A 26,139-nucleotide genomic window follows, 5' to 3' on the forward strand; every position below is an offset into this window, starting at 1 on the left:
CACGGCTGCAACCATGAGGTCGTCTCCCCAGCTGTGTCTGTTCCTGCTAGCTGTTTGCATGATGCCCAGGGAAACCCTCCATGCCAGCCCCCCGAAATTCCTACCCCCTGAGAGCCAGGTAAGGTTTGGGGAGAAACTAGGGGGGAGGTCTTCCTAGTTGTAAACCCCCAAAATAGACAACTAGGGTGTTGCGTTTGGGATTCTCAAAAATAGGAGTGGAGAGCAATTGTGCAGATTTTATTTTTTATTTCCCCCAAATATCAGGGGGCAGGATGGTAAGTTTCTAGGGAAATCAGGGTATGTGTGTTTTTAAATGAATTTTTTTATTTAAGAAAGGGCATGCGCTTCAGCTGAATTAAAATTGTAATCTAAACAAACAACCAATTTTATAATTCGTGCCAATTTGGGCCGTTTCGTTCGCAATCCATGGAAAGAATTATTGCAGAGAGTAGGGGGTAGTGAACACCCCTCCCTAGATTTTAATTATTTTATTTTATTCCATAGAATTGTAGAGTCGGGATATATGTTTGAGAGATACAGAAGTGAAGGAATAGCTTGCCTGTTTGACATTATCTGGTCCACAACATTAAAAAAAACAACACAAGAAAATGATGCAAAGCAGAGAATATTGTTTAAGGGGCGAGCGATTTCTGGGTTTGCTCCCAAATTCAGGGAGACAAGTGTGAGTTTGCCTGGTGGGAGGCGGGGAGAAGATCGACAGACTTGGAGGAAAGGAAGTCCTAAATCTGGGATGGAAATTCTTCCAGGGGAGTTAAGCAACACACTTTTTCCTTTTGGAGGTGAGAGAATTGATGGGTGATCTTCAGTTCCCTTCCAAACTTTGTAGGCTAGATTACTTTAGACCTCTGAAGACCTACAGATTTAATTTTGTAGCCTGACTTGGGACCGCAAGTAGAAAAAACACATTTTTATTTATTCATTAGTATCCCCCTTTCCCCCCACAAGGAGCTTAAGGTAGCTTGTGCCAGGGTCTCTCATTTAATCCCCACACATTATTATCTTGCTAGATAGGTTAGTCTGAGAGAGAGCGACTGGCTCGAGGTCATCACAAAGCTTTATGTTCTCGCTGGGATTCGAACCCGGGTCTCCAAGGTCTTAGCCCCAAAACTCTAACCACTACACCACACTGCCCTCCAACAAACGCCTCTGTGGTGGCTGCTAAACTGAGGAACTTCCTCCCCACAGAGGCCTCCATTTTCAGACTCCAAATAATGTTGCAGATGCCCCTCTTTACCCGGGCTGGTCATAGATCCGTAGAGTCGAAAGGGACCCGGGGTCATCTAGTCCAACCCCCTGCCAGGCAGGCATTGTGGGTAATTTGCAGACTTGCATGGATTGGAGTGGGGTGTATGTATGTAATATATGACGTGTTCTTTATATAATAACATATATATCTATTTCTTGACTGCATATGTGTATATTTATAGCGTGTTCTTTATTTTTTGGGGGGGGGAATCTCCCCCAATTTGCTTCCTTTCCCACACAACCAGGACTCCTCGGACCACCTCGTCCTGCGAGCCATCTCCGGCCTCCGGCGAGCCCACCACCCCGGCCCCCACCACTCTGCCCGCCCGCCTGCCCCCTGGCAGCCCCCCCGGGAGCGGAAAGCCGGCTGCAAGACTTTCTACTGGAAAACGCTCACCTCCTGCTAGAGCATCGCCTCCAGGGCTGCGTGTGTTACTGTGACCTCGTCGTGTGCACCCGATGTTCCGGACTACGATTCCCATCATCCACGGCTACTGGCTAAACCGACTCAGGATGATGGGATTTGTAGTCCATATATTTTTTCCCAGGGAGGGGCGAGGTTGATGAAGGTCGCTCCAAGCCGGCGTTCTTCAGCCTTGGGGTCTTCCCCAGACATCACTGGACTACAACTCCCATCGTCCGTGACTCAATCGGCGAAGCTGGCTCAGGACGATGGGATTTGTAGTCCGTAACGTTTGGAGGGTGCCAGGTTAGGCAATAGCGCTTGAAAATCTGCCTGCCTCTGTTTCCTCTTCTTCAGCCTTCAACTTGCCCCAGATCTATGTGGAGCCCCTAACCCAACCCCTCCTATGTAGCTTTCAATGCAATGTGCTAACAAATCTGTGCTCAGGGCTGTCTTAAGCATATCTGGCGCCGTGGCGCAAAGATTGTGGCGGGCAGCGGCTGGAGGGTGGCTCCTCCGGAGGGGAAGGGGTGAAGGCTGGTCGCGGCGCCTCCTGCCTCAGCTGATCGCTTTGTGCCACGGTGGCCATGGCAGTCAGCACGCCAAGTGAGCAGGCCTGCGCTGAGCGAGCGAGTGCGCATGCGCCGCTCCCGCCGAATGTCGGCTCGGTTTTTCCCCTTTTAGCCTTCTGGCGCCTGGCAGAATTTGGCGCCTGCAGGCTAGAAGGGAAAAAACTGAGCCAGCGCTCAGCAAGAGCGGCGTACGCGCCCTCGCTCGCTCAGCACCATAGCTGTCAACTTACAGATTTGAAAATAAGGGACCAGCAGCCTCGAAAATAAGGGATCAGCAGCCAAAATAAGGGATTTTGCTTAACTTATACAGAAATCCGGCACTGATGGAGCCACGCTGCTTTGGCTGCCACTGACTGTGTTTTGCAGGGGGGTTGGACTGGATGATCCTAAGGGTCTACAACTCCGACCAAAGAAGAGTGGCAGACAAAACTGATGAACGACATCGAGGTGGCAAAGCTTACAGGCAGAATTAGAAACCAGGAAGAGGACCTCTTTAATAAAGAATGGGGAAAGTTTATAATTTAGTTGAAAAGCTATTGTAAAGAGTTACATGCATTGGTAGGATGGGCAGAAAACTTGTAGTAAAAATGTGAACTATGGATGGACAAATGATTTATAAAAATAGAGTTATGAAAGGGATGCAGAGAGGGAAATCACTACATTAAGATGCTGCACTGGTTGGAGGGGATGCTAAGCAGCACGTCGGGGCTGCCGTCGTCCTGGTGCAAGGAGTTCCATTGGCCCTTCCCCGCCTGAGGGGGGGGAGAGACTCTCGCCCAGGCCGCCCACGAGCCCGGCATGAGGTGGTTGCAGTGCCACCGTGGCCGCTGAAGCGCCGCCCTTCTGCGTCCAACCCCATCCCCTCCTCTTACTCCTCCTTGAGACTGCCTCCGCTGCCACTGCTGCCTCCAGCTTCCCCTGGCAGCATGGCGGAAGTCTCGCAAGAGAGGGGCTGCCTGCCTGCTCACCACCACCCGTCTCCTCACGACACACCCCTGAGGGGGAAAGGGAGAGACGGAGACGCAGCAGCTCGTGAACACGCAGCAGAGGACCCCGAGCCGCTGCTTCCCTCCCGAGCCGGGCGAGCATGAAACCCGGGAAATTTAAGGGACATCATCAATAAGGGACAGCAGCGGGACACGGCGCTGGGATAAGGGAGTTTCCCGCCAAATAAGGGACGGTTGACAGCTATGCTCAGCACGCTCGTTCGGTGTTCCCCGGACTCTCACCTGGCGCCTGGCAAAAAGTGGTGCCCTGGCGTCCCGCACCACTAGCCTCTATGGGTAAGACGGGCCTGTCTGTGCTAATGGGTGTGTAGTGGTCTTCAGGACCTATTCGCCTCCCTCCACCCTCAGTCCGGATCAGGACCCTTGTAGCTTCCCTCTTTCTCTGTTGCCGCTTGTGAAATAAACTCTCTCCTCCTCTTTTTGGATATTGTAACATGTTGATGCTTCGCAATAAAGCACCCGTTTTCTGGCTGTTTCATGGCTGTTTCGTCCTTTTGCTAAGCATTGCACTTGGGCAAAAAAAATGAGAGGCACAAATACAAGATGGGGGACACCTGGCTTGAGAGCAGTACATGTGAAAAGGATCTAGGAGTCTTGGTTGACCACAAACTTGACATGAGCCAACAGTGTGACGCGGCAGCTAAAAAAGCCAATGCAATTCTGGGCTGCATCAATAGGAGTATAGCATCTAGCTCAAGGGAAGTAATAGTGCCACTTTATTCTGCTCTGGTCAGACCTCACCTGGATAATCCAGTCCAGCCCCCCTGCGATGCAGGAATACGCAGCTGTCCTTTACGGGGATCAAACCTACAACCTTGGCGTTATCCGCACCGCACTCTAACCAACTGAGGTATCCTGCTGCATTAATTGTGCATTGATGATGTAGACAATTGGACATGATTCCACATTCAGTTGTGTTTGTGAAAGTTTTGAGGCAGACATAATTATTCGTTTCCAGTTGGCGCATTGAAGGTGAGTTAGACTAGATGACACCTGCAGATCCCTTACAACTCTTCCACTCTGCAATTCCATTACAGTGGTGCCCCGCAAGACGAATGCCTCGCAAGATGGAAAACTCGCTAGACGAAAGAGTTTTCCGTTTTGGAGGTGCTTCGCAAAACGAATTTCCTATGGGCTTGCTTCGCAAGAAGACAATGTCTTGCGAGTTCCTGCTGGTTTCTCCCCCTCCCCCCTTTTTCTAAGCCGCTAAGCTGCTTATCAGCTGATCCGATCACCAGATAAGCCGCTAATAGCGCTAATCCTCTAATCCGTCAATGGGCTTGCTTCGCAAGACGAAAAAACCGCTAGACGGAGAGAATCACAGAACGGATTATTTTCATCTTGTGAGGCACCACTGTATTCTATACTTCGCTCACTTCCTTAAGGGCCCAGGAATCCCATCTCTCAATCTACCCTCTCCCTTCAGTATGGAAGAGCCCTTACTCACCTCCCCAAAAAACCTGGTCGGCATCTAGAGGTTTCCGGGATAAATAATAATAATATATTGGGCGGCTCCCAACAGAATATTAAAAACACGATAAAACATCAAACATTTAAAACCTCCATGAACAGGGCTGCCTTCAATTGTCTTCTAAAAGTCAGATAGTTGTTTATATGGCTTCGGCCGTATTAAATGTACTTGGCTATAAGATTGAGAAGGTTTGGGTTTGCATGCAGGAAAAACCCCTGATTGCAGCTGCAAGTAAGCTAGGCTAGCATGTGATTGATAACAACAACAACAACAACAACAACAACAACAACAACAATTTATTACTTATACCCCGTCCATCTGGCTGGGTTTCCCCAGCCACTCTGGGTGGCTCACAACAGAATATGGAAAACACGATAAAACATCAAACATTAAAAACCTCCCCAAACAGGGCTGCCTTCAGATGTCTTCTAAAAGTCAGCTAGTTGTTTATTTCCTTGACATCTGGTGGGAGGGCGTTCCACAGGGTGGGCGCCACCACCGAGAAGGCCCTCTGCCTGGTTCCCTGTGACTTGGCTTCTCGCAGGGAGGGAACCGCCAGAAGGCCCTCGGAGCTGGACCTCAGTGTCTGGGCAGAACGATGGGGGTGGAGACGCTCCTTCAGGTCTACTGGGCCTTTGAAGCTGTTTAGGGTTTTCATGGTCAGCACCAACACTTTGACTTGTGCTCGGAAATGTACCGGCAGCCAAATGTAGGTCTTTCAGGAACGGATACAACTCTCATCCTCTCTAATCGTCAATCATGCTGGCTATTAACAGCTGTAGCCTGTGAACATCTGGAGGAACATAGATGATGTTCTCTACCCAAGTCTCAACCCTGAATTCTGTGTCTTGTACCTTTCTGATAAAAAAACAAAACAAAAGCTCTCCAGTGGGCAGGACTCGAACCCACAGCTTCAGGTTACGAGGAAGGAGATTCCAGCTAAACATCAGGAAGAACTTTCCGGCAGTAAGAGCCATTCGACAGTGGAACGGTCTCCTTCCTTCGGGGATTTTAAGCAGAGGCCGGGTGGCCATCTGCCAGGGAGATTTTAGCTGAGATTCTTGCATTGCAAGGGGGCTGGGATGGATGACCTCTGGGGTCCCTTGTAGGATTCTGCAGGCTTGATGTTCCCCACCCCTCCTCTAGAACCCCATTCCACCTCCAGAAACCCACAGGTCTCCTCTGGGTCTGCGAAGGAAGCGTGAGACGCGCCTGGGTTATCTCCACGCTTTTCTAATAACCTTTCCCTTTGATGGAGATTAAACCTGATGGGGGTTTTTATGTAAAAAGGGTTTTAATTACCCCCTGGGAGGAAGGAGAGCGTGGGCACGTCAAGAGAAGCGGGAAGACGAGGCAGAGACGGGTGCCAACCACACAGGGTGGTCGGACGTGCCAGCGTTGTTGTTGTTTAGTCGTCTAGTCATGTCCGACTCTTCGTGACCCCCTGGACCAGAGCACGCCAGGCCCTCCTGTCTTCCACTGCCTCCCGCAGTTTGGTCAAACTCATGCTGGCAGCTTCGAGAACACTGTTCCTCCGTCGTCCCCTTCTCCTTGTGCCCTCCATCTTTCCCAACACCAGGGTCTTTTCCAGGGAGTCTTCTCTTCTCCTGAGGTGGCCAAAGTCTTGGAGCCTCAGCTTCAGGATCTGTCCTTCCAGTGAGCACTCAGGGCTGATTTCCTTCAGAATGGAGAGGTTGGATCTTCTTGCAGTCCATGGGACTCTCAAGAGTCTCCTCCAGCACCAGAATTCAAAAGCATCCATTCTTCGGCGATCAGCCTTCTTTATGATCCAACTCTCACTTCCCTACATCACTACTGGGAAAACCAGAGCTTTTACTATACGGACCTTTGTTGGCAAGGTGATGTCTCTGCGGTCACCCTAATATTCTGCTAATGGGAACTGCTGGCCTGGAAAGCTCCCCAGAGATCCCCAAATCTGGGTTTGTCGATTCCGTCAGATCCTGACCCTAACGGATGCTAAGTTCCAAGGTGCTTTCGGGGCTGCAGGTGGGTGAAACCAAACGCCGCCACCTCCTCCTTCCATCCCATAATGAACGGGAAGCCCACCTCCAGAGGGTCTCCTCTGGGGCAAGGCCAAGGAAGTGAAAGTTTGCTGTGGATGTAAGAGTCCGCAGGATCAGGCCACGAAGGGCCCATTGAGCCCAGCGTCCTGTTCTTGCAGTGGCCAACCGCAATAGGAAAACCCACCAGCAGGATTCGAACTGGTATCTGCAGGCACTGCTGCCTCGGGACTGTGCTCCCGTGATGAATTACTCTAATCCAGGCACCCCCAACCTTTGGCCCTCCGGATGTTTTGGCCTACAACTCCCATGATCCCTAGCGAAGAGGACCCATGGTCAGGGATGATGGGAATTGTAGTCCAAAACCTCTGGAGGGCCAAAGGTTGGGGGTGTCTGCTCTAATCCTTCTTTAAAGGTCCTGTGTGAGTGCCTGGAGGCGGTTGGAGGATGGATGGCGGCTAACAGACTGAGGTTGAATCCTGACAAGACAGAAGTGCTGTTTTGGGGGGACAGGAGGCGGGCGGGTGTGGGGGACTCCCTGGTCCTGAATGGGGCAACTGTGCCCCCGAAGGACCAGGTGCGCAGCCTGGGAGTCATTTTGGACTCAGCTGTCCATGGAGGCGCAGGTCAGTTCTGTGTCCAGGGCAGCTGTCTACCAGCTCCATCTGGTGCGCAGGATGAGACCCTCCCTGCCTGCAGACTGTCCGGCCAGAGTGGTGCATGCTCTGGTTATCTCCCGCTTGGACTACTGCAACACGCTCTACGTGGGGCTACCTTTGAAGGTGACCCAGAAACTACAACTAATCCAGAATGTGGCAGCCAGACTGGGGACTGGGAGCGGCCGCCGAGACCATATAACACCAGTCTTGAAAGACCTACATTGGCTCCCAGGACGTTTCCGAGCACCATTCAAAGTGTTGGTGCTGACCTTGAAAGCCCTCAAAGGCCCAGTAGACCTGAAGGAGCATCTCCACCCCCATCATTCTGCCCGGTCACTGAGGTCCAGCTCCGAGGGCCTTCTGGCGGTTCCCTCCCTGCGAGAAGCCAAGTTACAGGGAACCAGGCAGAGGGCCTTCTTGGTGGTGGCGCCCGCCCTGTGGAACTCCCTCCCACCAGATGTCAAAAGAGAAAAAACAACTACCAAACTTTTAGAAGACATCTGAAGGCAGCCCTGTTTAGGGAAGCGTTTAATGATTAATTGGTTATTGAATTTTAGTGTTTTGTTGGAAGCCGCCCAGAGTGGCTGGGGAAACCCAGCCAGATGGGCGGGGTATAAATAATAAATTATTTTATTTTTATTTTTATTTTTATTTTTATTTTTATTTTTATTTTTATTTTTATTTTTATTTTTTTATTTTTATTTTTATTTTTATTAGTGTTTGGTGGCCTTTAATGCTTCTGGGTACCAGTTTCTGGAAACCACAGGCGGCGAGAGTGCTGGTCTTGTATTCGAGTCCTGCTAGCAGGTTTCAGACAGGTTGGCCACAGACATTGGCCGGATGCAGCTGGCGCTGATGTTCTCGTGTACCAAAAAGCAGACAGGAATTTTAAAAAGGTCACAGGGTGTTTTTCTTCTGAAGGCTCCAACTGAAGCATTTTACGGATTTCCCTGGGGAGAACGTCTCAGAGATAAGGGGCTGCGTCCCAGAGGGATCCCCGTTAAAGGTTGCAATTGCTCTCGACAGTTCCCAGCGGGGGCAGCTAAATGGCCATACTTCCCGCGGTTCTGTGGCTCTGGGTCAGGAAACCCATGGGCCGTGGGTGGGTATGCCAACGCAGACCCTGAATAAAAAACTATTTATTTGCTTACTGGATCTATTTATTTAGATATCTATTTGGGCTTTGCACAAGCACCACTGTGAGAACAGGACATTGGGCAAAAAGGACAGCTGGCGGGTGGTGCTGTGGGTTAAACCACAGAGCCTAGGACTTGCCGATCAGAAGGTCGGTGGTTTGAATCCCCGCGACGGGGTGAGCTCCCGTTGCTCGGTCCCTGCTCCTGCCAACCTAGCAGTTCGAAAGCACATCAAAGTGCAAGTAGATAAATAGGTACCACTCCGGCAGGAAGGTAAACAGCGTTTCCGTACGCTGCTCTGGTTCGCCAGAAGCGGCTTAGTCATGCTGGCCACATGACCCGGAAGCTGTATGCCGGCTCCCTCGGCCAATAAAGCGAGATGAGCGCCGCAACCCCAGAGTCATCCGTGACTGGACCTAATGGTCAGGGATCCCTTTACCTAGGAAAAGAGTTGCAATGGAAACCACGAGGGATTGGAGAGAGGTCCAAGGATTCAATGAATCCTATATTTGTTTAAAGTTGATTATATTTGAATGGAAATGATATTTGTAAAAATTGAAATTTAATTTAAAAAACACGCAAAACGAAACAAAAACAGGCTTACAAAACTCCTACAGGCTTTTATTTAAAGGTATAGTCTATATTTCGCTATGGAATCCTCTAAAGTTTCACAGGAAGAAATCTGCGTAAGGTATAGTCTCCTGCGAATTTTTTTCCTTCCTCTCCCTTTTCCCAGCCAGGTTAGTCGAGTGAAATAAACTCTTTATGTACAGTATAAACTCTGTTATGTATAACAGCAGGGGGCGCTCTTTGGCCTTCCCATTTAACAGGGAGTTCAGCGAGAGATCTTCTCTTTCCCGTGTTGCCGCAGCCTTTGTAAGGCGTCCAGATCCAGAACCATGCAGTGCAAATCTTCGGAGTCGGTGGTGTCGTGAGCCCCCAGGCGGACGTAAAACTCCTTGGCCGGCCGGTTCCATTCCATGGCGACAAATTTCATCTCCACGCAGCCGGTCTCCAGGGCAATCTACATCCGAGGAGGAGGACAGAGAACGGACATAGCAAAGATTCGCTGGATTTACGTATAAGCTAAACAAGCTACAGTGGACGCTCGCGTTGCGAACGTGATCCGTGCGGGATGCACGTTCCCAACCTGCAGCGGCGCGCCTGTGCACACACGGACTGCAATTTGGCGCATCTGTGCATGTGCAAAGAGCGATTTAGCACTTCGACCGCCGAAACCCGGAAGTAACCCATTGTGGAACTTCCGGGTTTCGGCGGTCTGTAACCTGGAAAAACGCAACCTGAAGTGTCTGTAACCCGAGGTATGACTGCATAGCTTTGGGCCCCACTCTCTTGGGGGGCCCCAAAATATTTAAAGGGGAAAAAAACACCTGGATGTACATTTCCAAAATATAAGATAAAAAAACAAATAAAATAAAACCTACCTACAGCAGCAGTGTTTTGTGTTGTGTAGGTTCCTAGATGTAAGTCATGGGCCCCGCCTGCTAGCCTGCTCCCTAAAATATCACGTGTTTGCTCCTTTCTAGATATACAATATGATAATCTTTTTTGTCATTGTCCCATACAGAACAATGAAATCAGACATTCAAAAACCAACAAGCCTGCTATTAATGTTTGATGTATCACAGTATTTTAATATTTTTTTGGAAACCGCCATAATTAAATACAGTATACTCCGACAGAGACTACCTTACACTGCGTTTAAAACCAAAATCGCATTTGGATAGACACTGTTTCTCAGGGTGCCTACATTCTGCTATTTCTAATTATTAGTAGTTTGCATCATATATCCACACCTCTTATTATTTCATGTTACAGCAAGTTTCTAGAGACTAGATTGTAAGTTTTTGTAAACTGTGTTTCTGGAGGAGCTTTTGTTATTGCCAAATGCCAATGTGTTTGCATTATGAGGTTAGTTATGAATAAAAAATCCTTTTAAGTTAGAGCTTTGTAATTTCACTATTTCACTATTAATATACTTCTTCTTAATTGCATTTCACTATTAATATTCTTCTACTTAATTGTATTTCAGTTCAACAATCACTTTGATTAATGTCTCAACAAATGAAACCGATCCGTAAAAAATGTTACTTGAAAAGAAAAGAGGGACATTGCACCAAGAAAATCTTTAATAAAAATACATTTTTAAAAATTGCTTTGATAAAATACAAATTTTATGTGCAAATGGCTTGAGATACCTATTAGATCCATAAATTGCCATATAGCATATATTCAGCACACAAAAAACAGCGACAATTTGGACATTTAAAGGGCCCCATTACCTTCAGTAGCTTAGGGCCTCATCCATCCTAAATCTGGCCCTGGGTGCACTGCAGCGGGTTGGACTAGATGACCCTTGGGGTCCCTTCCAACTCGGCAATTCTAGGACCTTGCCTTGAAAACACTCCCCACGCCACTTGGATGAGTGTGGTGTGTTCATCAGTATGCAGATGATACCCAGCTCTACCTCTCTTTCAAATCAGAACCAGTGAAGGCGGTGAAGGTCCTGTGTGAGTGCCTGGAGGCGGTTGGAGGATGGATGGCGGCTAGCAGATTGAGGTAGAATCCTGACAAGACAAGTACTGTTTTTGGGGGACAGGTAGCGGGCAGGTGTGGGGGACTCCCTGGTCCTGAATGGGGCAACTGTGCCCCTGAAGGACCAGGTGCGCAGCCTGGGAGTCATTCTGGACTCACCGCTGTCCATGGAGGCGCAGGTCAGTTCTGTGTCCAGGGCAGCTGTTTACCAGCTCCATCTGGTACGCAGGATGAGACCCTGTCTGTGGACTGTCTCGCCAGAGTGGCGCATGCTCTGGTTATCTCCCGCTTGGACTACTGCAATGCGCTCTACGTGGGGCTACCTTTGAAGGTGACCCGGAAACTACAACTAATCCAGAATGCAGCAGCTAGACTGGGGACTGGGAGCAGCCGCCGAGACCATATAACACCAGTCCTGAAAGACCTACACTGGCTCCCAGGACGTTTCCGAGCACAATTCAAAGTGTTGGTGCTGACCTTTAAAGCCCTAAACGACCTCAAAGGCCCAGTAGACCGGAAGGAGCGTCTCCACCCCCATCGTCCAACTCAAAATATGACCAGGATTTCAGGCTTCCAACTCACCTCTGCTACTTTGCTCAGTAACTGCTTCCCGATTCCTTTGCCTGGCGGAGAAGGTGGACAGAAAGAGGAGTCGGTATGAACCGCAACAAAAACAGCCTTCCCCAACTTGGCGCCCGCCGGCCATTTGGAACTACAACTCCCACCAGCCGCGGCGCCGATGGGAGTTGTAGCGCAAAACAGCTGGAGGGCGCTAGCTTCCGAATAAGAACTCCACCCAAAAAACTAGGGGGTTCCGTAAAAAGCACATAGATTAATAAACACTGGACTGTAAAACATTATACATAGACCATAGCAAGGGGGAAACCAGAAGAATCCAATTTTTGAACTATTATTGGTGTGATTCTTCAGGCATTTGCCAGATCCTCATTGCAGTGGGTTCTGACTCTACAATTCCCAACTCTCTCACTGGGATGTAAATGGGAGAAGGAGTCCGGGCGTCGGAGTCCAAAGTTGCTTTTTAAACCACAGTATAAGAGATAAGCGAGAATCGAACCATTTTACACCAGCAAAGTTACTCTTTATTTACAAAAGGAGGAAAGAGGATGGGAACAATTTTCGCAGGCTGTGTCGCTCTTCCTTGTGCCGAGTTGTAAGGAAGACGACCATAATAAGGCATGTTTTCACTTATATAAAAGGCAGTTAAATAGGAGGGTGTTGCACAATTACACCAGTCTTACTCTGAGGCGTAACTTCTTTTAAAAACAGGAGCAACTTCAGTTTTGAAAGGGCTCCTTCTCCTTCGGTTCGGCCCACAACCTCTTTCGAAATCCTTTATCTATATTATAGATTCTCGTCCAATTGCCAACACCTTTGTAAGTGATTTTGTTCTAACTCCACACACTTTCTCCCAGGTCCATAGTCCGGTGACCTAGAGTAGCTATGGATGATCTTTCTGCCCAAACACACACAGCCTAGTTTTTTTAAGAATCACAGAACTGGAAAGTTGGAAGGGACCTCAGGGGTCATCTAGCCTGACCCGCGGTGTGCCACTCAGTAGTTAACTAGGAGAATAATTAGTGGTTGCCATTAATTTGATTTTGAATTGATTTTAGAATGAATTGACCCGGGTGCCCGCCAGATGTTTTGGACGGTGGGAGTGGTAGTCCAAAAACATCTGGAAGGCCACCGGATTGGGGAAGGCTAGTTTTTAAGCCTCCTTACTCACCTCCAAGTTAAGGGTCTGTTTGCGGCATTACTCCTCTTTAGAGAAGTTTTTAATGTTTGGTGAATTACAGTGGTACCTTGGTTGACGAACCTAATCCGTTCCGGAAGTCCGTTCTTAAGCCAAGGCGTAATTCCCATCACAGCGGAGGACTCAATTTACAAACAGAACACACTCAACAGGAAGTCAGACATGTTCAGCTTCCAAGGCAAAGTTCACAAACCGAAACACCTACTTCCGGGTTTGCAGCTTTCTTTCTTTTCTTTTCTTTTTTGTTAGAGCGTTTATTAATTTTCCAATAAGAACATCCAATTAACATATCCTATCCAATCCAGTAAAGATAAAAAACTAAAATAAAAGAAGTCCAATTGTCTTCCAAATTATAATCTTAATTTTTTTGTTGACTTCCCACGGTCTGAATTCCGAAGCATTTTCCAAATCACAGTCCTGCCTCTCATCATCAAGGTTTTCATAATTCCATATCCCGATTTTATCCCCAGGTTTGCAGCTTTCTTAATCCAAGTTGTTCATAAACTAAGCTGTTCTTAAACCAAGGTACCACTGTGTTGTATTTTAATGTTTTGTTGGAAGCCACCCAGAGTGGCTGGGGAAACTCAGCCAGATGGGCGGGGTATAAATAATAAATTATTATTATTTGCGAGGGTTGGGCTAGATGACCCAGTGAGGTCCCTTTCCAGCACTATCATTCTATATACCCAGCACAAAAGCGGAGTTGCAGCATCTTCTCCGAGGAGGGAGAGAGGAGGCTCTTGATTGGTCGACAGAATCCCCCAGGTGCGTCACAGCCCCTGACACTGCTGTAACTTGGCTGGATGCTCCCGGATGATGCCCTCACGTACCTCTGAATTCTGCCACCACGTAGAGGTTTTCCAGGTACACCATTCTCCCGTGGTTGACATTGTACCCAAAGAAGTACAGGGCATGGCCAACAGGACGAGCTGCAGTGGGGAAAATAGCAAAGATAGGTCTTCATGCAATGGAGTAAACGGTGGTAGGAGAAAATATTATTCCTCTTGCTCTGTCCTTTCAACTTACTAGCACTTTACACCTTGGAGTAATTTACACCAAGGAGCTGAGCTTAGGGTAGGGGTGCATTGGGGGAAATAGCAAAGAATAGATCTTCATGCAACGGAGTAAATGGCGGTAGGAGAGAGAAAAATTCTTCCTCTTGCTCTGACCCTTCAACTTACTAGCACTTTACACCTTTGAGTAATTTACACTGAGGAGCTGAGCTTAGGGTGGGGGAACATTGGGGGAAATAGCAAAGGATAGGTCTTCATGCAATAGATTAAACAACAGTAGGAGAGAAATTATTCCTCTTGCTCTGCCCCTTCAACTTACTAGCACTTTACCCCTTGAAGTAATTTACACCAAGGAACTGACCTTAGGGTGGGGGAGCATTGGGGGAAATAGCAAAGGATAGGTCTTCATGCAATAGAGTAAACGGCAGTAGGAGAGAAATTATTCCTCTTGCTCTGCCCCTTCAGCTTACTAGCACTTTACACCTTGGAGTAATTTACACCAAGGAACTGTCCTTAGGGTGGGGGAGCATTGGGGGAAATAGCAAAGGATAGGTTTTCATGCAACGGAGTAAACGGCGGTAGGAGAGAGGAAATTTCTTCCTCTTGCTCTGTCCCTCCAACTTACTAGCACTTTACACCTTGGAGTAATTGACATCAAGGAGCTGAGCTTAGGGTGGGGGTGGCCCTTACCTGGCTTGCACCCATTTTCCACAGGCTGTTCAGCCAGGAGGCATTTGAAGAAGGGGTCCTTGCCAAAGCCGTCCACTTTTAAAACTGCGTGCCGGGAAGGAAAACAAGGAAGGAAAAAGTGTTTTAGGACGAGTCCACTCTGGACCTGGCCAAACGGAATTGCAGAGTTGAAATGGACCTCGGGGTCATCTAGTCCAACCCCCTGCAATGCCGGAATCGCAATTCAAGAATCCCCAACAGGTGGCTATCAAACCTGTTTAAAAACCTCTGAAAGAGAGTCCGCCATTTCCCAAAGGAGTCCGTTCCAGTTTCAAACCGCTTTCACCACTCTAAAATTCTTGCTAATGTTTAGTTGGACTCTCCCGTTTTGCCATCGGTTAGGGTGGAGCCGCAACCAACGAAAGAGGCAGAGTCAACGAATTGTGGTAGTGTGGTGCAGTGGTTAGAGGGAACTCAAGAAGAGCCTTCTGATTGATGATTTTATTCCTTCGTCTTTTTGGGGGGAAGCAGTTTTGAGGGTGTTTTGTTTTTTGTTTTACAATCAAGCGGTGTACAAAACTGATCAAATAAATAAATATGAAACAGGAAAGTCCCAGTATGCTATATTAACTATATTAACAAGTAAGAACTTAAAAGAAAACTCGGGACTGCATCGCCACTTGCTTAAGAGCGATGGGCTAATTTGTATTTGCAACTTTTTTGGGTAACAAGTTTAAAGGCAGTTTGCAGCAAAACTTCCTGGAACTCTTTCTTGGCGTGGAGAGAGCTGATGGATTCGCACCCGGCACGCCTAGTGCAACACCTCCAGCCTTACCTTGAGAATTGATCGTCACGTCCTCCAATAAGTGGTGAAAGTCAGCAATCTCCTGGGCAGAACGAAAAACAGAGAGCAGGCATTCAGGTCAATGTGCAAAAGCTCCCTGGCGCTGGGCCAGGCCTCGCCCAGGGTTCTCTGTGTGCCAGACTTCTTTAGAGTATTGATCTACTATGAGTGGTGTAGAATCACAGAACGGTAGAGTTGGACGGGACCCCCAAGGGACATCTAGCTGAACCCCGGCCCCCGCAATGCGGGAATCTTTAGCCTGATGCGGAACTCGAACCCGTGACCCTCAGATGAAGGAGTCTTGTGCTCTACCAACTTGAGCCCAGCACCAGGGCCGGATTTAGGTTTGATGAGGCCCTAAGCAAGGTAATGGGGCCCTTTATATGTCCAGCTGTCCTTTGTCAACAACAAATTGTCGCTGTTTTTTGTGTGTTGAATATATGCTATATGGTCATTTATGGAACTAATAGGTATAGCAGTTTGAAAGCACGTCAAAGTGCAAGTAGATAAATAGGTACCACTCCGGCGGGAAGGTAAACGGCGTTTCTGTGCGCTGCTCTGGTTCGCCAGAAATGGCTTAGTCATGCTGGCCGCATGACCCGGAAAAGCTGTGGACAAACGCCAGCTCCCTTGGCCTGTAAAGCGAGGTGAGCGCCGCAACCAGAGAGTCGTCCGCGACTGGACTTAATGGTCAGGGGTCCCTTTACCTTTACCTTTTAAAGAGGTATATAAAGCCATTTGCAAGGGACGCGGGTGGCGCTGTGGGTTAAACCACAGAGCCTAGGGCTTGCTGATCAGAAGGTCAGCAGTTCAAATCCCTGCAATGACGCGGTGAGCTCCCATTGCTCGGTCCCTGCTCCTGCCAACCTAGCAGTTCGAAAGCATGTCAAAGTGCAAGTAAATAAATAGGTACCGCTCTGGCAGGAAGGTGAATGGCGTTTCCGTGCGCTGCTCTGGTTCGCCAGAAGCGGCTTAGTCCTGCTGGCCACACGACCCGGAAGCTGTACGCCGGCTCCCTCGGCCAGTAAAGCGAGATGAGCGCCGCAACCCCAGAGTCGGCCACGACTGGACCTAATGGTCAGGGGTCCCCAGTGGCGTAGCATGGGGGGTGCAGGGGGGGCCGGCCGCACCGGGCTCAACATCTGGGGGTTAGGGTTAGGGGGCGCAAATCCACGGGTTAGGGGGCGCAAATTACTTGCCTTGCCCCGGGTGCTGACAACCCACGCTACGCCACTGGGGGTCCCTTTACCTTTAAAGCCATTTGCACATAACAAATAGGAGCCTACACAACACAAAACAATGTTGCTGTATGTAGGTTTTATTTTATTCGTTTTTTATCTTATATTTTGGAAATGTACATCCAGTTGTTTCCTTTTAAAATTTTTGGGGCCCCCATAATTTGTATAATTTGGAATATATAATTTGGTTTGATTGAAAACTTTTAATAAATATTTTTTTTTTTAATGAGGGTGGCAAGAGTGTGGAGTCTTGAGCTATAGCTTGTTTAGCTTATGCGTAAACCTGGCACTGCCCAGCCACCTGTTCTCACAGTGGCGAGAAACCTGTCCGCGGAATTCGAACTCAAGACCGCACTCACGTGTATCAAGCTCATGAGATTCTCGCAATCGTCGACGGTGGCTTCTCGGATGACACACTCCATCCCCCTCCGCCGGCGACGCGCGTCTCCAAAGCCTCCCTTTGCGTTACCAGTAACCTGCGTTTTTTATTATACGCCCCACGCCCCCCGTGGCAGGCGCAGCCTTCCCGATCTCCCGTGAAAAAGTGAGATCTTTTCCCACCTGGGAAGATTCGTGCCGGCGAGAGGTGGAAAAGTGCGACTCCGCAGTAGCGGCGCAAAGCGTGGGAATTTTTAACGCCGCGGAGGAGCGCGTCTCTAAGTCGCCTGGGGCGAGAGGGGGCGCCCGCCCACGCAAAAGGGGCGGGGCAAGCGGTAGAGAACCAAGGGAGAACCGCAGCCAGCCCCCACCTGAGCGGGGGGGGGTGTCTGTTGCGCCCTTCTGCCACCCTCCTCCCCAGATCCGAGCCTGTGGGGGGATGCGCCAACTGTGCGTCCGAGCACTGGACTTGCCGTGGGGGGGGGGCAGCTGCGCCCCCCCGCCAGATCAAGGCAGTAAAAATACTTCTCTAACTGACCAATCACGTCGGTTCTGCACCCCCCCAAAAAAAGTCCCCCCCCCAAAAAAAAACACCGTCCTGGCTGCTTCCATGCGTCCGGGCTGCTCCCGGGCACCAGCAAAGTGGTTTCACGTTGCGGGTGGGGCGGGCATCATCCTGGCAACTTGTTGTTATTTAGTCGTTTAGTGGTGTCCAACTCTTCGTGACCCCCTGGACCAGAGCACGCCAGGCCCTCCTGTCTTCCACTGCCTCCCGCAGTTTGGTCAAACTCATGCTGGTAGCTTCGAGAACACTGTCCCACCATCTCATCCTCTGCCGTCCCCTTCTCCTTGCGCCCTCCATCTTTCCAAACATCAGGGTCTTTTCCAGGGAGTCTTCTCTTCTCCTGAGGTGGCAAAGTCTTGGCGCCTCAGCTTCAGGATCCGTCCTTCCAGTGAGCACTCAGGGCTGATTTCCTTCAGAATGGAGAGGTTGGATCTTCTTGCAGTCCATGGGACTCTCAAGAGTCTCCTCCAGCACCAGAATTCAAAAGCATCCATTCTTCAGCGATCAGCCTTCTTTATGGTCCAGCGCTCACTTCCATACATCGCTACTGGGAAAACTATACGGACCTTTGTCGGCAAGGTGATGTCTCTGCTTTTTAAGATGCTGTCTAGGTTTGTCATTGCTTTTCTCCCACAAAGCAGGCGTCTTTTAATTTTGTGGCTGCTGTCACCATCTGCAGTGATCATGGAGCCCAAGAAAGTAAAATCTCTCACTGCCTTCATTTCTTCCCCTTCTGTTTGCCAGGAGGTGATGGGACCAGTGGCCATGATCTTCGTTTTTTTGATGTTGAGCTTCAGACCATATTTTGCGCTCTCCTCTTTCACCCCCATTAAAAGGTTTTTTAATTCCTCCTCACTTTCTGGAAGACAGGAGGGCCTGGCGTGCTCTGGTCCAGGGGGCCACAAAGAGTCAGACATGACTAAACAACTAAACAACAACCACTATCCAGGGTTCCTTTACTCCACCCCGCTTAATGCCACACGCTTCACACACAAGCAGAATCTTGTATAAGGTCTGCTATTTGACTGTTGGTTTAGGACCCTAAACTGTGTTTTATATAATCAACTTTTTATTTTGTTCTGTGTATGTTGCAATGTTCTTTTGTTGCTACGGCCGACGGCTGACGCAAAGAAAGTTTCGTTCATTCACAAGCAGCATCGTAGGCAGACCAGGTCAAATGCAACAGCAGACACACCCTGGAAATGGCCAAGAAGGAGGTTGTAATTGCTTTAGACGAGGAAGAGGCGACACGATCGAAGTTTCTAAAAGTTTTTCTCCCTTCCATAACCCTGGAACATGGAGGCAGCCGAATGTCGGGAAATTCAGGACAGAGAAAAGAAAGGATTTATTCGTGCGGTGCAGAGTTAAACTGTGGAACTCCCCGCCACAAGGGACAGTGATGGCCACCAATCTGAATGCCAGTTGTGGGAAACTACGGGAGATGTGGATGTTGCTCTTGTGTTCGAATCCTGCTTGGAGGTTTCCCATAATGGGCATCTTTTTTTGGCCACTGTGAGAATGTTGGTCTCGATGGGATCTTTGTCTGGTCCAGCAATCTACCCTTATGTCCTTATGTTCCTTTCGATGATTTGTTAATCACATCACATATAATTTATGCTGTACTTGTGACATTTTGGTGTGTCCCCGTTATATATTGTTTAGGATTCATCTGAATGGAAAGCAACATAGAAATGTATTATCAATCAATCAATCAATCTGGGAGTGGCCGCCGAGACCATATAACACAGGTCCTGAAAGACCTACGCTGGCTCCCAATATGTTTCCGAGCACAATTCAAAGTGTTGGTGCTGACCTTGAAAACCCTAAACGGCCTCAAAGGCCCAGGAGACCTGAAGGAGAATCTCCACCCCCATCTTTCTGCCCGGACACTGAGGTCCCACTCCGAGGGCCTTCTGGCAGTTCCTTCCCTGCGAGAAGCCAAGTTACAGGTAACCAGGCACAGGGCCTTCTTGGTGGTGGCGCCCTCCCTGTGGAACACCCTCCCACCAGATGTCAAGGAAATAAACAACTACCTGACTTTTAGAGGACATCTGAAGGCAGCCCTGTTTAGGGAAGCTTTTAATGTTTGATGTTTTATCGTGCTTTTCCTATTCTGTTGGGAGCTGCCCAGAGTAGCTGGGGAGGCCCGGCCAGATGGACGGGGTATAAGTAATAAATTGTTGTTGTGGTTGTGGTTGTTGTTATCAATCACATGCTAGCCTAGCTTCCTTGCAGCTGCCATCAGGGGTTTTTCCTGCATGCAAACCCAACCCCCTCAATCTTATAGCCAATCACATTTAATACGGCTGAAGCCCATGACACTCCCCTGACACACACACAAATATGTCAGTCTTTAAGATGCCCCTGGAGTTTGTTTGTCTCTGGGTCAAGGGGATTCTGCTCTGCGTGAACTCTGTGATCGCCCCTTTACGAATTCTTACATAATTTTACACAATCCAGATTACATGCACATTGTGCCTCTGTTTCTGATATGTTATCTGCAAACGGGTATCTAAACCAACTTTGCCTTGGCAGCGTTTTCCCTTCTATATGCGTCAGAGAACCTAGTTGCTGAGTTAGGAGAAATTGTGGGTCAGTGGCCGCCGCCTCCCCGTTCTCAAGGAAAAGGTTCTGTAGTAATATCCAAGGCACCACGGTGACCAAATTCAATGATACGATATCAATACACACTCTTTATATAATATGAAATATATTAAATCACATAAACAGAAAACGTATGAATCTCTGAAAGTCACAAAATATGCACTCTTAATGGATTCTCTTGAAAATATAAAACCAAATAAACGTAAGTCTTATAGGTCTCTGAAAGAAGCAATGTATCAGATTCTTATCTGGTGAAAAGAAGCTGTAAAGCTTTGTTTATGGCGTCCAACGCTGCCAAAATGGTTCGCAAACAGACGTTGTGAACAGTGATTCCGGATATACCCACTGTTTGGTGGAATTCTTCTTCAGCACAGCAGAAGGATACGGAATTGCTTCATAAACTATAAAAGAATACTAAAACAATGACCTGCATATGCATGGTAACTACAATAAACTCAAAATATTATGAACTATACACACAAAGTGTATGAGACGTGGGTGGCGCTGTGGGTTAAACCACAGAGCCTAGGACTTGCTGATCAGAAGGTTGGCGGTTCAAATCCCCACGACGAGGTGAGCTCCCGTTGCTCGGTCCCTGCTCCTGCCCACCTAGCAGTTCGAAAGCACGTCAAAGTGAAAGTAGATTAATAGGTACCACTCCGGCGGGAAGGTGAACGGCATTTTCGTGCGCTGCTCTGGTTCGCCAGAAGCGGCTTAGTCATGCTGGCCACATGACCCGGAAGCTGTACGCCGGCTCCCTCGGCCAGTAAAGCGAGATGAGCGCCACAACCCCAGAGTTGGTCACGACTGGACCTAATGGTTAGGGGTCCCCTTACATTTTACCTTGATACACATAAACTATAATGTCAAAATCATGTGAAAAAGAACCAAAGGTACATACCCTATCTATATGGTGAATGGAAAAGTATAACAACAATTGCTATGTCATAAAGTTATGTACGGTAATTCTCAAAGAAAAGGTGCGGTCCAAGGCAGAGCCTCATTCAACTCCCGCCCAAACCCAATATTTTCTTGACTGCGCAGAACTCCACTCTCCAGGCACCCGGCTTGATCTCCAGTCGACCTCCCTGTCTGCGTTTACCGGCAGGATACAGGCTAGGTCGCGATCAGCAATCCTCCTCAGCGTGAGAAGGACACGCCATTCTTCCCTGCTCCCTGCTCCCCCCAGGGAGGGGAAAAGAGATAGACAGAAATGTATTTACATGTCTTTATTTCTGTCCTTGCAGCGTTACAGAGAAACACGTCTGCTCTCATCAAACTCCAACAACCGAGAGCTATTAAACTCCTCCTTCTGTACTTCCTGTACAGCTCATGATACACTCTGAGCTAATTCCGGTGCTCCGCACAGTGAATAGACTGTCCCTCTGGTTCCCACGGTACAGTCCCAACATTCCCATCATGTTTTGCTTTCCAGCTAGCTGCAGCTCGCTGCCGCATTGCATCCATATCGTAACAGACTGCACCTCAGTGCCAGGCGAATAGTCACGGTACAGAGACGCTTTCCTGGCCCCAGAAGTGGCTGCAATCGAAGGGGGCGTCTCCACTGACAACTCGCAGCAGGGGGGTCGTCTTCAGGGATTGTCAAATAAATGGCTCCTAGCGGCAATGGCTGCTGTTTTTTTCTGTGAGATCCCATTTATACCTACGTGACCATAAAATGAATTCTGCATGCGTAGGAAATCAATGCTTTGGTGTGGCAGCACCTGCGCTGTGGAACCACCTGCTTTAAACACACTTGTTTAGCTGAGCCGACCCAAATATGGAGAAAGTTGGTTTTTACCTTATCGTTGGTGTTAATTGTACAGAGCCTAGGACTTGCTGATCAGAAGGTCAGCTGTTCGAATCCCCGCAATGACGGGGTGAGCTCCCGTTGCTCGGTTCCTGCTCCTGCCAACCTAGCAGTTCGAAAGCACCTCAAAGTGCAAGTAGATAAATAGGTACCACTCCGGTGGGAAGGTAAACGGTGTTTCCGTGCGCTGCTCTGGTTCACCAGAAGCGGCTTAGTCCTGCTGGCCACATGACCCGGAAGCTGTACGCCGGCTCCCTCGGCCAATAAAGCGAGATGAGCAACCCCAGAGTCAGCCACGACTGGACCTAATGGTCAGGGGTCCCTTTACCTTTACCTTGGTTTAAGAACAGCTTAGTTTAATTTTTTTTTTTAACCAACAACCAAAACACAAACAGTGAAACCCCCCAGGTGGCTGATACATTGGGTATACATAATCAATAATAACATATTCAAATCAACCATATGTACAATTTTATATACATTAACGCTCCTCCATCCACAAGGTTTATTTAACTTTTAACATTTTAATTGCCTCAGATTGTTCAAACCTACCCAAATAATTCAATATCTTCTCCTTTCTCACTGACCTTAAACCCTTTCATTCTGTGTATCTTCACAGTTAGATATTCTAAAATGGGGGGAGGAAAAACAGAACAGCTTAGTTTATGAACAGACCAACCCGCTGCGAACCTGAGCACGAAAACACTCCCACCTCCTTGCAGATCAAAGATGCTGGAGAAGGCACCATAGTTGGACTTTTTGGAGCTAGCCGACCTTACCAGAGAGAGGAGGAACATCAAGAAGAGTGGATGAAATTTAAGGAACATTTAGTAAAATACACTAATATCACATAAGAGGAAATACTTGCAAGTACTAAATTTAGTTTAGGATTAGAATCATAGAATCATAGAGTTGGAAGAGACCACAAGGGCCATCGAGTCCAACCCTCTGCCAAGCAGGAAACACCATCAGAGCACTCCTGACATATGGTTGTCAAGCCTCTGCTTAAAGACCTCCAAAGTAGGAGACGCCACCACACTCCTTGGCAGCAAATTCCACTGTCAAACAGCTCTTACTGTCAGGAAGTTCTTCCTAATGTTTAGGTGGAATCTTCTTTCTTGTAGTTTGGATCCATTGCTCCGTGTCCGCTTCTCTGGAGCAGCAGAAAACAACCTTTCTCCCTCCTCTATGTGACATCCTTTTATATATTTGAACATGGCTATCATATCACCCCTTAACCTCCTCTTCTCCAGGCTAAACATGCCCAGCTCCCTTAGCCGTTCCTCATAAGGCATCGTTTCCAGGCCTTTGACCATTTTGGTTGCTCTCCTCTGGACACGTTCCAGTTGGTCAGTGTCCTTCTTGAACTGTGGTGCCCAGAACTGGACACAGTACTCCAGGTGAGGTCTGACCAGAGCAGAATACAGTGGCGCTATTACTTCCCTTGATCTAGATCCTATACTCCTATTGATGCAGCCCAGAATTGCATTGGCTTTTTTAGCTGCCGCGTCACACTGTTGGCTCATGTCAAGTTTGTGGTCAACCAAGACTCCTAGATCCTTTTCACATGTACTGCTCTCAAGCCAGGTGTCCCCCATCTTGTATTTGTGCCTCTCATTTTTTTTGCCCAAGTGCAATACTTTAAATTTCTCCCTGTTAAAGTTCATCTTGTTTGTTTTTGCCCAGTTCTCTAATCTGTCAAGGTCGTTTTGAAGTGTGATCCTGTCCTCTGGACATTATACATTCAACATTAAATTATGTTGAATGTATAAGATGATGGATTGAGAATATTGTGAAAAGAAAGGAAGTTAGTAATCTGAACAAGTTAATTTTATTAGACGTGGGTATTGGAAAATTGCCAAAATGAAATGTAATGAAAATCAGTTAGGAAGGATTTGAGGAAGTCACCTAAAATGGAATGGATTTTTAATTGTAAGAAATTTTGAATGCATGTTTGTTTTTCTTTTTTATATGTTTGTTGTTTTGTGTTGTGTTAAAAATGGAAAATTAATTTGAAAAATTTGAAAAAAGATAAGGCAGCATAGGGGTCTGATCCCCTTTTGAGCACACCCAGCCCTTTCATCTCTGGGGAACGGTGCCCGTCTTGATAACCGCGTTTCTCAACACTTGAGTGAGGCAGCATTTGTGCAGAAAGAAAGGAACAAAGGAGGAGGCGATTGGGCGATGGCTGTCGCACAACGGAGACCTTTGAGCAGCGGAGGTTCAAGGCGTCCACAGGTGCCCGTACCTGCCTTCTGAGCAGCGAGAGGCGAGATTTCAGACGGATGCACCTTGGAACAGAGGGCGAGGGTTGACGTCTGCCTTCAGTGGGAAGGAAGGTCTCAGGGGTCAGCAAACTTACCGCGCAACGGGCCGGTGTCTCCAGTGCTGATCACATGGCGGGCTGGAGGGCGCGTGCCCATACGCATGCGCACACACTATTTCTGGCGCGCTTCCGGGTCGGAGGAGCACTGGAAATAGCTTGTGTGCATGTGCACGGGCCTCCTCTGCCCGGATGTGCACCGGAAATAGCGCTTGTGCATACACAAATAACGCTTGCGCATAATAATAATAATAATAATAATAATAATAATAATAATAATTTATTATTTATACCCCGCCCATCTGGCTGGGCTTCCCCAGCCACTCTGGGCAGCTTCCAACAAAACACTAAAATACAATAACCAATTAAACATTAAAAGCTTCCCTAAACAGGGCTGCCTTCAGATGTCTTCTAAAAGTCTGGTAGTTGTTGTTCTCTTTGACATCTGGTGGGAGGGCGTTCCACAGGGCGGGCGCCACCACCGAGAAGGCCCTCTGCCTGGTTCCCTGTAGCTTGGCTTCTCGCAGGGAGGGAACCGCCAGAAGGCCCTCGGAGCTGGACCTCAGTGTCCGGGCAGAACGATGGGGGTGGAGACGCTCCTTCAGGTATACTGGACTGAGGCCGTTTAGGGCTTTCAAGGTCAGTACCAACACATGCACAAGTAACGCTTGCGCATGCGCAAATAACGCTTGCACATGCTCAAATAACACTTGTGCATGTGCACAAGCTATTTCTGGTGCTCCTCTGACCCAGAAGTGGGCAGCTGCGCAGCGCAGCGCCGGTAAGAGCAGGAGGCGGCAGGGGTCACCGTGGCCCGGATAAACAAATCCCTCAAGCTTTATCCGGCCCGCGGGCCATAGTTTGGGGACCCCTGGTTTAGATAAAAGAGAACGGTTTGTGGAGGGGATTTTTTTGCAGAGGAAAACAGGACCGTCTGCAGTTTATTTAGTAGTTCTTCCGTTTCCGTCCTGCTTTTCCAGCTCAAGATGGCACGCATGGTTTCCCCCCTCTCCCCACCTGATCGTCACAACAACCTTGCAATGCGGTCGAGGCCACGGGTGCGGAACCTGTGAGCAGCAGAACAAGTCCAGTTTGGAAGCTGCTGCCTTGGCCTCCCCCCATTCCCGTCCCCCTCCCACCAATTCCACAAACAGTTCCAGCTTCCACTTGTATTTCAGAACAAAACTACTTTTCGTCCTTATGGTCTGGAGTCTGGTGGCACCTTGTGGTCAGGGAGGGGAAAAGGACAGGGAAGCTATGTTTGGTTCGTCAGGAGAGAGAGAAATCTGCAAACTGTCCTGCAATACCTTTTGATGTTGTTGTCGTTTAGTCGTGTTCAACTCTTCTTGCAACGATTAACATAATAAAGGACAGAAGTGGTAAGGACCTAACAGAAGCAGAAGACGTCAAGAATAGGTGGCAAGAATACACAGAAGAATTACCGTATTTTTTGCTCTATAAGACTCACTTTTCCCCTCCTAAAAAGTAAGGGGAAATGTGTGTGCGTCTTATGGAGCGAATGCAGGCTGCGCAGCTATCCCAGAAGCCAGAACAGCAAGAGAGATCGCTGCTTTCACTGCGTAGCGATCCCTCTTGCTGTTCTGGCTTCTGAGATTCAGAATATTTTTTTTCTTGTTTTCCTCCTCCAAAAACTAGGTGTGTCTTGTGGTCTGGTGCGTCTTATAGAGCGAAAAATGCGGTATACCAGAAAGACCCCAGGCAGTGTGGTTGCTGACCTTGAGTCAGACATCCTGGAGAGTGAAGTCAAATGGGCCTTAGAAAGCTTCTTCTTCTTCGGCGATCCCTCGTAGCCGAGTAAGATTGTCTTCC

At 48.4% G+C, this 26,139-nt stretch overlaps 1 protein-coding gene and 2 long non-coding RNA genes across 5 annotated transcripts; 1 reads left to right on the plus strand and 2 right to left on the minus strand.

Annotated features, from left to right (window-relative positions):
- Window positions 1-9,131: 9,131 nt before the first annotated feature.
- On the minus strand, window positions 9,132-17,285 carry LOC309518102 (thialysine N-epsilon-acetyltransferase-like). The gene is made up of 6 exons (XM_082197936.1): window positions 16,989-17,285; window positions 15,383-15,434; window positions 14,569-14,652; window positions 13,696-13,794; window positions 11,674-11,714; window positions 9,132-9,559 (listed from the first exon to the last, which is right to left on the minus strand). Exons 1-6 carry the CDS (start codon window positions 17,049-17,051, stop codon window positions 9,371-9,373), a joined length of 528 nt encoding a protein of 175 aa, XP_082054062.1. The 5' UTR covers window positions 17,052-17,285; the 3' UTR covers window positions 9,132-9,370.
- Window positions 15,441-19,780, plus strand: LOC309518157. Its single transcript, XR_014213372.1, has 2 exons — window positions 15,441-15,757; window positions 19,235-19,780. It is a non-coding gene; the product is annotated as an uncharacterized lncRNA (long non-coding RNA).
- Window positions 19,781-19,810: 30 nt separating this feature from the next.
- On the minus strand, window positions 19,811-24,411 carry LOC309518148. Of its 3 annotated transcripts, none has more exons than XR_014213360.1 (3): window positions 24,349-24,401; window positions 22,574-22,614; window positions 19,811-20,577 (listed from the first exon to the last, which is right to left on the minus strand). It is a non-coding gene; the product is annotated as an uncharacterized lncRNA (long non-coding RNA). The 3 variants fall into 3 exon arrangements; XR_014213361.1 differs by lacking the exon at window positions 24,349-24,401 and adding an exon at window positions 22,677-22,860 and having other exon boundaries at window positions 19,811-20,785; XR_014213362.1 differs by lacking the exon at window positions 19,811-20,577 and having other exon boundaries at window positions 22,443-22,614; window positions 24,349-24,411.
- Window positions 24,412-26,139: the final 1,728 nt, after the last annotated feature.

Source organism: Podarcis vaucheri (assembly GCF_965113315.1).
Source record: "Podarcis vaucheri genome assembly, chromosome: 13".
Lineage (NCBI taxonomy): Eukaryota > Metazoa > Chordata > Lepidosauria > Squamata > Lacertidae > Podarcis > Podarcis vaucheri.